The 13597-nt window shown below is 41.4% G+C and overlaps 1 protein-coding gene across 1 annotated transcript in view; it reads left to right on the forward strand.

Annotated features, from left to right (window-relative positions):
- The window catches only part of LOC135214458 (programmed cell death protein 2-like), a 101452-nt gene that overhangs the window by 84856 nt on the left and 2999 nt on the right, over positions 1 to 13597 (forward strand). Inside the window, exon 7 of the mRNA XM_064248781.1 lies at positions 128 to 222. Within this exon, the coding sequence (XP_064104851.1) occupies positions 128 to 222 (95 nt within the window). The remainder of the gene's footprint in view (positions 1 to 127; positions 223 to 13597) is intronic.

A 13597-nucleotide genomic window follows, 5' to 3' on the forward strand; every position in this document is an offset into this window, starting at 1 on the left:
GTGTATAACTATATAAAAGATTAATATTTTTTTGCAAGATTTAATGTTTGCTTCTGTTATCGGATGCAATATATTCATATCAGATAATAGTGAATTTAAGAAATTCATGAAACATATTTCCTACTAGATCCTGATACGGAAGACCTTCTTAAGATGGCAATGAAGGAAACTGACAAGCAGTTCCAGAGGTTTAGAACTCGCATCAAAGAATATGAAGACCAGGTAGGTAATATGGAGTAGTGTTTGGCATCTTTTACCAGGGAATAAGAATCGTCTTGGAGCTTGGGAATGTGTAGTAATCAAGATTGTGTAATACTGATGGAAATTGACTTGCTCTTGAATAATTCATGTACCCTTTGAGTTTTTCTTTGGACAAAATTTAATTCCTTACCTGTCATTAGCACACTTATTTTTTTCTGAAAATATACTAGATTGATAGTAACATGAGTTTACAGAAAGTCTGTATTTATATTTCTTGCTGATGGACATTGGATTAAGAGAACAATGATGCATGACTGCACATTCTTCAAATATTGATATACAGTGGACTCCCTGTATTCGCGTTCTCCGGATTCGCGGACTCGCACATTCGCGGATTTCCCTCTGGAACATTTCCCCCTATTATTCGCAGGAAATTTGCTTATTCGCTGTATTTTTCTATGAGAAATATCTGCAAATTCCTGTTTTTTATCAATTTCATCATAACATGCACTTTTTGTGATTAAACTATTAAAAAAAAACCAGGTATAAACATTTTTAGTGGGGTTTTCCTGAGTTTTAACTGACAAAATAGGCTTTTTTAAGCATTTTTATAGGTTTGAACTATTTGTAGGGGGTGTGTCTGGTACGCATCCCCGCGAATATGGGGGGGGGGCCCCCACTGTGTAGTATTTGATGCACGTGTTTACTGAATATATGAATTTGGAATGCACGTATGTACGCATGTATGTAGGATTTATCAATTCTATTTGTAAAATTGTATGTTAAACCTGTTTACTTTTAAGCAGTGTAACTAACACATAGAGAGTTGAACTGATTTGAGTATGGGCTTTGTATTTGTTTAGTGTTTGAAATACTGTTTTTGTAAATGTTTTTGTTGCTCTGCAACATTGACCACTTGTATCCACTTTACATTTTATCATCTAATGCACCATAGTAAATTGTACCTTTTTTGCATAATTATTTGAGTCTCATTATGATGCAAGATTTTAAATCCGAAACCATTGTCTGGTTTTCTATTACACTGACTGCAAGCATTGTTTGGATTTCATGAAACTTTAAGATAGAATGAATTTTAAACCCAAATGTAATTTTGAAGTTTGAGTAGTGCTTTCGGTAGATTTTAGTTGCCAAGGAAATAGTTTGTTCCTACACGATATACAAACCCTCAGTCCTTTACATAAGGAATTAATTTCGGCGTAGTTGGAATTACGGCCGTAAAAATCTTGAACAAGGTGGTTAGGCAGTAACTACCATTTGACAGGCGGGTAGGCGAGCCTGCCTGGATGTAAACACTCCACTTTACTTTTGGCCGTGTTCCGATAAAGACGTGTGTTTGTGAGCTCATGCTGACTGGTCGTTGATAATTTTTCCCGGTGGGATCTTTCTAGTTTATTTTTGTTTTTTAAATAAATATGCATATACGGTGTTTGATATTAATATTAAATTCAATTAATATACAAACCCATTTTTTGTGATAACCTTATAAACATATTATTTATATTCTTTCACCCTATAATGTGAGGAATGTATTTATCGTGAGGACGAGACATGTATTTAACGTGAGTGATATTGATCCTGTAATGAGACATGTATTCATCCAAAAATTACGCTTACGCTTGAGAATTACAGAGGGGAACTTCAGAGGTTTGTCCTTGTTTTGTTTTTATGGTAATTTCTCTTCTCCTTCATCCTTTCACTTACTATTGGACGATGGTAGAAGAGGGAGAGTGTGGTGTTGGTTTTGGGGGATCTCCTCTCACTTTGGAGGGTGGTGCCCTTGGATGTGAGAGGAGTATCCTCATTACTTTAATAATTTTTTCTTTATTTTACAGACTAACAGTGGTGATTGTGTTTACAGCAGTATTGGTTGGATAGCTCTTCGTATTGCTTATCCTAACCTTGGAATTGTACCTGTGACTGGAGCATGTTGTGATACCGATCCTCGAGTGTGTGTACTGATCCCCTGCTGGTAATCATTTCATTTACCACTATTACCCTGGAGTTACATCACTAGACGAAGCTGTCGCCGCTGCCCTGTGATGTTTATTCCTGATGGTAGAAGTCTGGCAGAATTTGGAGGAATCGAAGAGGAAGAGAGCTCGTCAAGTGTCATCATCCTCCTCTTCGAGATCATATTTTCATGTCTCCACCCCTTCGACTCCTAAGGCTCTTTGCCGTAGAAGAGAAGGTGCCCCCCTCCCCCTAAGAAGTCTTGTCGCAGGACTTCTAAGGGTCTGTCTCGCTCCGGTGAGACAGGTGGATCTTCCGCTGGTCCTCCCGTTCCTCCAGGACGGGGCCCGTCTCTCCTTCCTCAGGGAAGAAGAAGACGGGGACCATGGAGGTACCAGCCACCACTGGTACCTCCTCTCCCGGCTCCAAAGGTTCCACCTCCAGACCGGGAACCGTCTCGGCTACTCGGTTGCGAGTATCACTGAGTGTACGGTCACCTACGGGTGACTGTGCAGCCAAGGTCCAGACTGCTGAGTACGCTCACTGTCAGGATCCAGGCACAGAGTGGAAGGATGGTAAGAGCTGCTCAGGTGACTCTTGCCAGACTGGCGATTGCTTGCGCAGCGATCATCTGGTACCCAGATTTGATGTGACGTTCCTGTGAGATCGTCCACGCAGAGACTGGTGGAGGGTGCCCATCCAGTCTTCTTGAAAGGTTTCAGCCTCGACGAGGACTTAGACGAGTCGGAGGACGGTATCGGCTGTCTCCTGTCAGGTGCATGCTCAGCCCCACCCAGATGACGGTCACGTTCGTGCGACCGACCAGTCTTGGTGGTGGCAGATGCTTCACCTGCCATGCGAGAATTTCGTAACCCTCCTCGAGGAAGCATTCTCTCCACTGCTGCTCCATCAGGTCCTCCTTCCCAGGTCGCGCTGGTGCCTGATGGGAGAACCTTCTACCATCTTGAGGAAGTTGGCGAAGAAGAGGAAGGTGTCGTCGTCATCTTCATCGTCATCGTCATCGTCTTCTGCCGCCTCTTCCCCTTCGACTTCCAAGGCCCCCAACCGAGGAAAAAGAAGGTGGCCTTGCCCCTCACCAAGAAGTCTCGTACAGGGACTTCTAAGGGTCTGTCTAGCTCTGGTGAGACAGGTGAGTCTTCCGCTGGTCCTCCCATTCCTCCGGGAACAGGGCCTGTCTCCCTTTCCTCAGTGGAGGTACCAGCCACCGCTGGTACCTCCTCTCCCGGCTCCGGAGATTCCACCTCCTGGATTGGGAACCATCTCGGCCGCTGGTTCACAAGCGTCACTGAGTGTACTGTACAGTCACCTACGGGTGACCGTGCAGCCAAGGCCCAGACTGCTGAGTACACTCACCGTCAGGACCCAGGCACGGAGCGGAAGGATGGTAATATTTGCTCAGGTGACTCGCCAGACCGGCGATCGCTCACGCAGCGATCGTCCGGTACCCAGGGTTGACGTGACGTTCCTACTAGACCGTTCACGTGGCAAGGCTGGGAAGAGGTCCCCCCGGTCATGGACCTGGCACAGTGGTGCATCGAGAGGACGGTGCTTGCTCTCACTGCGTTAGTGGACACTACCAGTCACCCGACCGTCACTCCCACCAGGACCGGACGGCTCGCGCGACTGGTAGCAGCTCCCCTGACGCACGAGACCGACGCTACCGTCACATGACAGTCCCGCTGGACTGCACACATAGAGACCATTTTGGGCTCCCCCTTCGGTCCTCTTGAGAGGTTTCGACCTCGACGAGGACTGGGACGCGTCGGAGGACGGTATCGGCTCTCTCCTGTCCGGTACACACTCGGCCCCACCCAGGCGATGGTCATGGTAGCGGCAGACATTTCGCCTTCAGTGCGAGTTTCCTAACCCTCCTCGGGAAAATGATTTCTCCCGACAGTAACGTTTTCCTAGACTCTTGGAGCTGCCCATAACTCGCTTCTCCAGCTGCTAGTTCTCACTGGCAAGGTGAGCGAGAGCGTCCAGTCTTCCTCCCCCATTCCCTCTCTTCCTTGGTTACGCTGGGAGGGACGACATGAATGGGAGGGATCCTGCAGAGTGTTCTCTGTAGGATTCAGAGTCGGGGACTGCATTCCTGGAGGGACCTTCGGGTCCTACCGGACGTAAGTCCACGTCATTGAGGAAGGATCTTCCCCATTCCTCCTCGATTTCTACGGGAATCGGGAGGACCACCACCCAATGATCGTGTGACAAAATTCAGGGGGTTTCGCCAAGCCTTTAAAATTCTTCGGAATTTCTAGCACTCTCAGAGTGTTTTTGTCTTCTACGATCTGCAAACACTTGGGCGAGACCACAACACAGAGGGGGCGAGATGAGAATTCCTGATAATTTTTATTATGATAATTGGGAATCTCGCCGAATGCTCGAATTCCTTGGAATTTCTGGCGTCTCAGGAGTGTTTTGGTTTTCCTGTAATTTCCAAACACACTGTCGAGACAGACATTCCCGGTAATTGTTATTACGAACTCGGGAGTCTCGCAAAGCCATTAATTCCTGGAATTTCTTGGATTCGAGGGAAGTACTGCTGGTGAAGGAAGAATATCTTGGGAGGGGCTCAGCCTCGATGGACCTGACGGTCCATCGCCTCAGTACGCGGTCACCCCCGTGATAGAACGGGCAATAACATTCAATCCTCCTCTCTTTTTTTTCCCTTACTTCTTGGTTATACCAGAATGAAACAAGGAAATAAGCGGAATTCGGTGGAGTTTACTCAGAATTTGAACCGAGAGACTATGTTTTTGGTTCAATCCTAGGATCTTACCGAACATACGTCAGTCCGTTCAGGATGGATAGCACCGAGAGTTTGAATGCCTCTCCAGTGCTAACTGTTTTGGGAACATCCAGTTCAGCTTGAACTAGTCGTCTTCGGTATCCTGTTATCACCGTAGAAATCTTCCTTCGGGAAAACTTCACCTTCGCTCTCTTCATTAGAGGATGAAGGAGGCCTGCTTCCAGTCCTTTTTCTTGTTCCTCAAATGGAAGAGAATTTAGGCTGGAGGTCAATGTACAGGAACCTACAAATACACTACGTATATTTCTCTCGCGACATGCTTCTGATGAATTGTCCGAGTAGTAGGCACATAACTAGTTAACTCTACGGGTATGTGACTGAGACGAATAGTATCTTCTCTTAATTGAACTACAACTCGGGACTGCCTTGCAAGCCTCCCAAGAGTTACCGGTTTCGATTTTGAGATACTAGTGGTATTGTTTACAACAACAACACCGCAGCGGTTGCATTCACCGAATAGGACAGTTTTCTTCCCTTCCATTTTGGTTAAAATCCAAAAGCTTGAGCATATTTTTCTTGTGCTCGATGGTTCTAGCTGAACGCATTCCTTCATGGAACGGATTACCTGGCAACTCAGGATGACAAGTTAGCGAGAGCCAGCGGTGTACGGGCTGCCTGCCTGCCTGCTGCCTCAGCCAGTACGGCTGGCTCTCCGAGATAGTTCGGTTGGGCATTGTCTCTCCTCCTCTGCGATGATTGACTACCGAATCGAATTTCTGCCCGACAATCACAGACTTAGGTCTCTGGTTGGCTGGAATTCTCGCATACTTGTATGACCATCTCTCCTGCATTGCCTTTTGCTGTTGCGAGAATTTTCAGACAGATATCTCACTAGACTCGTTATCATTTTTCTGTTTACCTTACGGTAACAGAAGTCTTTAGCCTAGTCTTCCACTTCATTGCACCTGCCGCTGCGATGACATGGAATGATTTCTTCAGACAATCTGAGTTTGTCTTCTAAATACATCTCGTAATTCGTAGGTGTGCAATTATTCTTTGTTCACCCTGAATTGTAGATGAATAACGGAAGACTTCACTTGTTCCCCGTCCTTCCAGCTCTGCTTCCAAAGTAATTGAAATGTCCTCCCTGATCCAGCCCATGAGAAGCGGTTCTTCAGGCAGCAAATTCCTGTGTTTTCATTACTGAAGGACGCTCCGCTTTCATTGCAAACTCCAACTTCTCACCGAACAGCAATGAAATAGCAGTTTAGCGTTATCAGTCCTCTGTAAAACAACAGGGATTAAAGCTGTCTTCACTGGTTGGTGTCATCAACGAGACTTATTTTACGTTCAGAATCTTGAGAATTGACTTCTCTCGATTCAACTGTGAAGACGTATGTCCGCGTTCACCTTAGTTTTTCACTAGCATTTAGTATTGTTTCTCCTTAGTTGAGATTCAACTACTATGAGAACTTCTGTCTTGCTATCAGGGATCTTGGTCTCTAGAAGGCAATTGACTATCATTTGATGGGCACATGCCTTGAGAGAATCATCATCTCGTCTCCCAACATAGGTGGCGAACAAGATAGACGATTTGTATGATTTCTCGGCATAACCCTTCAAAAGGCAAGTGTCATGTGACTACGTCTCATATGCATGAGAACTCACACTGATTGCAGTCAGTCAGCAGCTGTTGAAGCGTCTGGGATCGTCATGAGCTATGCTGTGGACTTTGTATTGGTTGAACCAGATCAGTCATTACCTTGTCCTACTGGTGTGTTGTTATACCCATAAGGATCGACACCCACCATGGAGTGTCGGTGTCTTTATCTCCTGCAGATTGCCATTGGAGAAGCGTCCGATGACACGTCTTTCTCCGAATATTACAAGATCGTGAGAGACTTCTCTGCAGTTGGATAGTCCAGTGGATGGGTACTTGTCATCACCGAAGAATATGTCGGACAGGAAGTTAGATATGGTTTCATTGCGACCTTATTTGTCTTTCCCTTCCGGCCTGCCCACAGGTCCTTGGAACCTCATTTCCTTTGACCGGTGGTGGATGCTTGCAGGTTGTGTTTGCTTTCCCAGCTCCTTCAAGAGGATAAGTTGCATCTTGTCTATGGTGTGCAGTTCTAGAGGTAAGAAGGATGCGAGAGTGACTGGCCTCTCCACCTTCCCTACCTCGTCCTTCCACTCCTCGAAAGCTGCCAGAAGACAAGCATGGGCCGGATATGTATCCTCTATTAACAGCAGAACACCAGTCTGTAGCATTTGAAAGAAAATAAGAAAAAAAAATTCGGGGTAAATTTACACCTAATCCTCCTCCAGTACTTAAAGTGAATAATAATCATGTCACTGATGCCACAGAAATTAGTAATATGTTTTCTGAACACTTAGCTCGAGTCTCTGAAAAATCAGATAGTTCCCCAAGACATAATTTCAGAATGATGGAAGAACAACAGGTACTTGACTTTTCATTAAACAAAGCTGAATCATATAATATGCCTTTTTCTGAAAGGGAATTTGACTCTGCTTTAGCTAGGAGCAAGAACACTGCCCCTGGTCCAGATGAGATTCCTTATGAAATGTTTAAACACATTTCAAGGAACACAAAACTTTTTATAATTAGTATTATCAAAAGAATATGGGATGAAAGCAGCTACCCTAGCTTATGGGAATTAGCTACCGTGTTACCATTCCTTAAGCCTGGAAAAGATCCTCTCTGTGCAGAAAGTTACCCCCCCCCCCCCATTGCTTTAACTTGCTGTTTATGTAAAATGATGGAAAAAATGGTAAATGTAAGACTGATGTGGTATCTAGAGCACAACAATATTATAACACCTTCTCAGTGTGGTTTTTGAAAAATGCACTCCACCCTGGACATCTTACTGCAACTTGAATCCTCTGTCTGTGAAGCCTTTGCCTCCAAGCAACACCATGTGACTGTATATATAGAAAAGGCATATGACACTGCTTGGAGACATGGAATTCTGAAAACTATCCATAATAGTGGTCTACAAGGCAGTTTACCTTTATTTGTGAAATCATTTTTACGTCGTAGGTAGTATTTTAACCCTTAGACTGCGTCAATATGCATTTGGAATTTACCCCCTGGGTGCGTAAAACTTCTTAAAAAAATGAAAATGCTCCAATTGACTTCATATACCTCTTGCTATAAGAACAGGACCTAGATTTTCCATATCTGGCATTATTTTTTCTTAAAATGTGATTAAAGGCCTGAAAAATACTGTTTTTATAGAAAAAATGGTAAAAAAGGTAAAAAAAAAAAAGTTTGGAGTGCATTACACAATTCTTGACCCAGAATTTTGTTTGCGGAGCTAAAATTAAAAAAAAGGCATGTGGATTGAATTTGCAACCATTTCTTGATAAATAACTCTATACAAAAATATTTTTTCTTTGGTAAAATAGGTATCTTTTACGGATCGCTTTTTTGAGATTTTGTAGTGTTGAAAGAAAGAATGGAAAAGAACTTGCAGTATAACTTTTATTTTATACCGTTCAATTTTTATTATATGAAAATGACAGAGAGAACCTTTTATATATGATATAGACAGGAATGAAATTAAAAAGTATTTAGTGCATTATATATGGAAAAAAATCTCTTCTCAAACGAAATGGGTATTTTCATATAGAAAACTTTTAAAATAAAACTTCAGCTAACCACTATTTTTCTATCGCTTTTTACATTCGCAGGTCTTTTTGTACTTGCTTACAGTATGGTACATTTTGAAACCTGGCAAAATGCACAAAGAACAGGTTTCACAATGATATGTCGTTTGTTTTCTTTTGCACTGCCCTTTTTTTTTTTTTTTTCAAGCAGCCGTCAGTACTACTTATACTGCAAACAATACATCAGGCTTGTGATTTTTGTTTACAAATTGAGTAATGAAATGCCTGCCTGTGAGTCTGTTTGATAATGGTGATTCCAGTCTCTTCTTACCAATCAGTGGCCTTTTTGAATAACTTCCAACAATCCATTTGCAAAACCATGTAAACTGGTACAAGATAAGAGTTACTGTTCGATCAGTGGTAGCTAACCATTGATCAAACGGTAACTCTTATTCAAACTTTTCCAGGCTGAAAACTAAGCTAACCTACACAGGAAGCATAGGCTACATAGTTGTGTGAGTGATACAAAAACCAATAAAACAATCATTGCCTTAGATAAAAATGAAAAACTAGAGCGGAAAGCCAAAAGTAATCTAACCTACACAGCTGTGCGTGTGAAGCAAAAGCAAGACAGGAAATGCAAGAAAAAATAATAATGACTGGTGTTATGAGTTTAGCTTGCATTGCTGTCAGTACTAACTTTTCAACACTTTCCAAATAAACTGGCTAAATCAATCAGTATTCAGTACTCATTTATCATTTCCCAAACAACGTCCACGAAGCCTAGCCGTCTAAAATGCATTTTTTTCCTTTCCCAAACAATGTTCACGAATCCTAGGCTGCCTAAAACACTTTGGCAACTACGTCTCGACTAGGCAAATCCTCCTCTCTCTCTCTCTCTCTCTCTCTCTCTCTCTCTCTCTCTCTCTCTCTCTCTCTCTCTCTCTCTCTCTCTCTCTCTCTCCTTCTTCCTCTGTTTCTCTATTTATATATATAATTTACATACACATATAGTATATGAGGAAAAGTATATGTCTTTATACAGCATAACATAAAAATATAGTATACATAGTTTACTGATTCATATATTCGTGTACATTTACGATCAATTAAAAGGCTATATTTAAATGACCAGTTAAAGGGCCAAACAATAACATTTAGATTCTGGCCATTATATCTGTTGCATTCTACTATTACATAAGCTTGTGATAACTTATCAAAATATTACTTTCAACCAGCATTGATTCATAACACAAATAATGCATTAATATGTAAAACATACCAATTTATAACAAATAAATTAACAAAATAAAAGTAATCTCTTGCCTAGGTGGGCGTAAACATTGAGGTCTTTTGTTATTGTTATGTTTCGGGATGCCACCAATAGATGGTGCTAGATATTGCCATCAGGTTTTCTATTATTGTAAATCAAAGAAAGTGGACCAGTAATTTTAAGGGTAAACATTTTTCTATGGTGGTAAACCAGTGTCGACGTTCGTGCTTCTATAACAAGTGTCTGTCGTCGCTCAGGGGCGACAGTCGCACTCTAAGGGTTAAAGTTAAAGTTGGCGGTACTCTATCAGAGAAAAGGTGACAAGAAGAAGGTGTTCCCCAGAGCAGTGTTCTAGTGAAACACTTTTTGCTCTGGCCATAAATAGTGTTGCAGCTGTTATTCCAAGAGAGGTCTTAAAGACATTGTTTGTGGATGACTTGTCAATATCCTTTGCTGCCACCCGGATGACTGTAGCCGAAAGAAAGTTACAATTAACAATAAATAAAATTGTAAGTTGGGCTGAGAAACAGGGTTTTAAAATCTGTCAGATCAGGGAAGTGCCTCCTGATCCAGACCTCTATTTGTATGGCTGTAGAATCCCATGTGTAGAACAAGCGCACTTCTTAGGCCTAGTTTTTGACAGTAGATTGACTTGGGTCCCCCATATCAAACCTACAAAAGCAAAGAGCCTTGAAGTTCTACACATCTTGAAGGTGCTTTCTCACACCAGTTGGGGAGCCGATAGAAATCTTTTACTAAAGCTTCACAAATCCTTAATCTTATCAAAGCTGTCATATGTTTGTGAAGTATGTTCTTCAGCTTCCTCATCTAGCTTAAAAATTTTAGATTCAGTGCATCATTCAGGTATTCGTATAGCCACAGGAGCTTTCCGTTCGTCACCAATATCTAGTTTGCTAGTTGATGCAGGAGAAATGCCCCTTGAACGCTATCGCTGTGGCAAATAGAAATATTTTTAATGGTTTTTACCAAAGTCATCCAAGGTATCCTACTCCTTTTAGCTATAGAATTAGAAACATTTTAAGAGGATACAAATATTAAAAAATTTCCCATTATGCCTTTTGTGTATCCCAGTACTCCTGTCTGGAGGTTACCTGATGTGAAATTCTGCAGGTAGTACTTCACTGGAGCAAAGAGGGATAAATCTGATGAGGAAATGAGGGCAATATGTTTAGGGCATGTATTAGAGCATAAAGATACAAGTTTTATATTTACTAATGGCTCCCAATCCTATGCTGGCGTTGGATATGGAGTTTTTAGCGAATCTTTTAACCGAAGAGGTGCGCTTCCTTATGTTGCCTCAAACTTTACAGCTGAATTGTATGGCATCCTAGTAGCACTGGAACATATTGTAACACTCCCAGTGTGTAGCTACACAATATTTTGTGACTCTAAAAGTGTCTTACAGTCCCAGGAAGTCTTCAATACTGATCATCCCTTGGTGTTGAAGATCTTGCAGTGGATCTTCTTGCATCAGTATAGAGGGAGCATTGTTTCTTTTTCTTGGGTTCCTGCCCATGTGAACATATTGGGAAACGAAGAGGCAGACAAGCCAGCCAAATCAGCAGCACAAACTTTGGTACCGAGAAAATGCCCTATTCCATATCGTGATACATTCTATGATATATGGAAATCCATCCAACATTTATGGGCACTTCAGTGGGACAGAGTAGGCCCCAATAAAATTAAAGAAATCACTAGTCAGACACATCCTTGGAAATATGACCTAATACCAAGGAGGTGGGCGGTTGTATTGTGTAGATTACGTATTGGCCATACATGTGTAACTCACAGCTATCTGATGGATGGGGAGAATGAGCCATTCTGTGACGATTGCTTAGTTCCACTGACCGTTAGGCATTTGCTGGTTGAGTGTCCCAGTATATTGGAACTTAGGAATAGTTTTTTAGCTTATAGTAGTGAAGCAGGTGGTAATTATAGCATGGCAAAACTATTGGGAGAAAGCATGTGTGTTAATAACGTTATCTCTTTTATTAAAGAACTGGTCTTCTCAACTATATCTGACAGCTGTGCTGTTGTAGTATATACATTTTTTTCCTTTTTTCAAGTTTTATTGTTATTTGATCAAATTAATTAACAATTCTTTTTATTAGAATTTTATTTTATCAGAATTTTATTCTTATTTTTATCAGAAATTTATTTTATAATTTTTTCAAAACAAATTTATATGTATCTTTTAAAAATAAATTATTAAAAATTTTGTTTAATATATTATAAAAGTTAAAAGATCACACTTAGTATTTGGCGTCGGTGACCCTGGTAGTTGTGACACCAGAAAACTCACAATCAATCAATCAATCAAACCTTCCACTCCTCTTCCTTCGGGTTGAGGATAGGATCGAACTTACACTGGCTGGTCGGGTGATCGATGCGGTAAGCTTACACATAGAGCATCCTTTTTATGTTTCTTATCAGAATCATAGAAGCAATCCCACTCCTTCCTCTAGCAAGGGGAGGAAGGAGACTGGCAATAATGCAAACCCTTCCCAGAACTTTGCATTAATGCTTTGACTCTAAATATTCTTCACAGCTCATTTTTGGATGAGCAACGATTCCTCACTCATTTCGAAAAGGCCCAGAAGTCTGACTTTTGATCATGCAGCTCCTATACTCCGATCAGGTTGTCAGAGGCAGGGCACTCCTCCTCGCTCTTACGACCAGGAGGAGTAGCCTAGGTGTGTAGAAGTCCAGTCAGTTCTAGAGGCTCACTCATATTCCTCCCACCAATCAGTGAGTCTTCCTTATGTAAAGGACCGAGGGTTTGTATAGTATTGTGTAGGAACAAATCACAATTTTTGGAAGTAAATTGTATTTTTCCTAACTATACAAACCTGAGGTCCTTTACATACATGCCCACCTCATGCCACCCCTCAATCTGAAACTGGGCCGAAAGGCAAAGTGGAGTGTTTACATCTGGGCAGGCTAGCCTACCAGCCTGCCACACAGTAGTTACTGCCTAACCACCTTGTTCAAGAATTTAACGGCGGTAATTCCTTATGTAAAGGACCTCAGGTTTGTATAGTTAGGAAAAATACAATTTACTTCCAAAAATTGTGATTTTGCATAAGATTTTGCTTAAGATTACCTTTTTGAGACAGCATTTGTTTTTTGCATTTATCGTTGTGTTAGGATGAAATGGCATAAGTATAATTGTCTGAGTGATACCACACATTATGTGTACAAAGTTAGCCAGCATGAATTTTTTTTCTTTTTATTATTCTACTGCATTTGCCTTGTAGATGGGTTACTACTGCCTGCAGTGTGACTATTATTATTAGTACTAAAGGTTGATGGTTGCAGTTTTCTACATTCTAACAATTCATTTTTAATTTGTTTTGATAACCTCATTCAGTTGTAACTGGAATACATTGTTTGCCATAGATATTAGTTGGGGACTTCCTTGGACCTGAAATTGAAAGGCTGCTCTTATATGAAAAATCATTTTAGACATTTCTTGGTGACAGTGAAAGTTGAATGTTTTGATGGTTTAAAAAAAGTGTACTATATCAACATTTGAATATTTCTTGTACTATTAAGATTAATGAATAGACTGCAAAATTCTCAATATTTGATCTGGGTATCTGAAGAGGTTGCAGATTTCTTAATATTTAATCTGCTTATATGAAGAGGTAGCATTTAAACAAATTCCACCTTTATCATATGAGCCTGGGATCAATGGGTTGGTTAAAAAGATTGAGTGGACTTTGTAAAGT

The sequence above is a fragment of the Macrobrachium nipponense genome, chromosome 45 (assembly GCF_015104395.2).
Source record: "Macrobrachium nipponense isolate FS-2020 chromosome 45, ASM1510439v2, whole genome shotgun sequence".
Lineage (NCBI taxonomy): Eukaryota > Metazoa > Arthropoda > Malacostraca > Decapoda > Palaemonidae > Macrobrachium > Macrobrachium nipponense.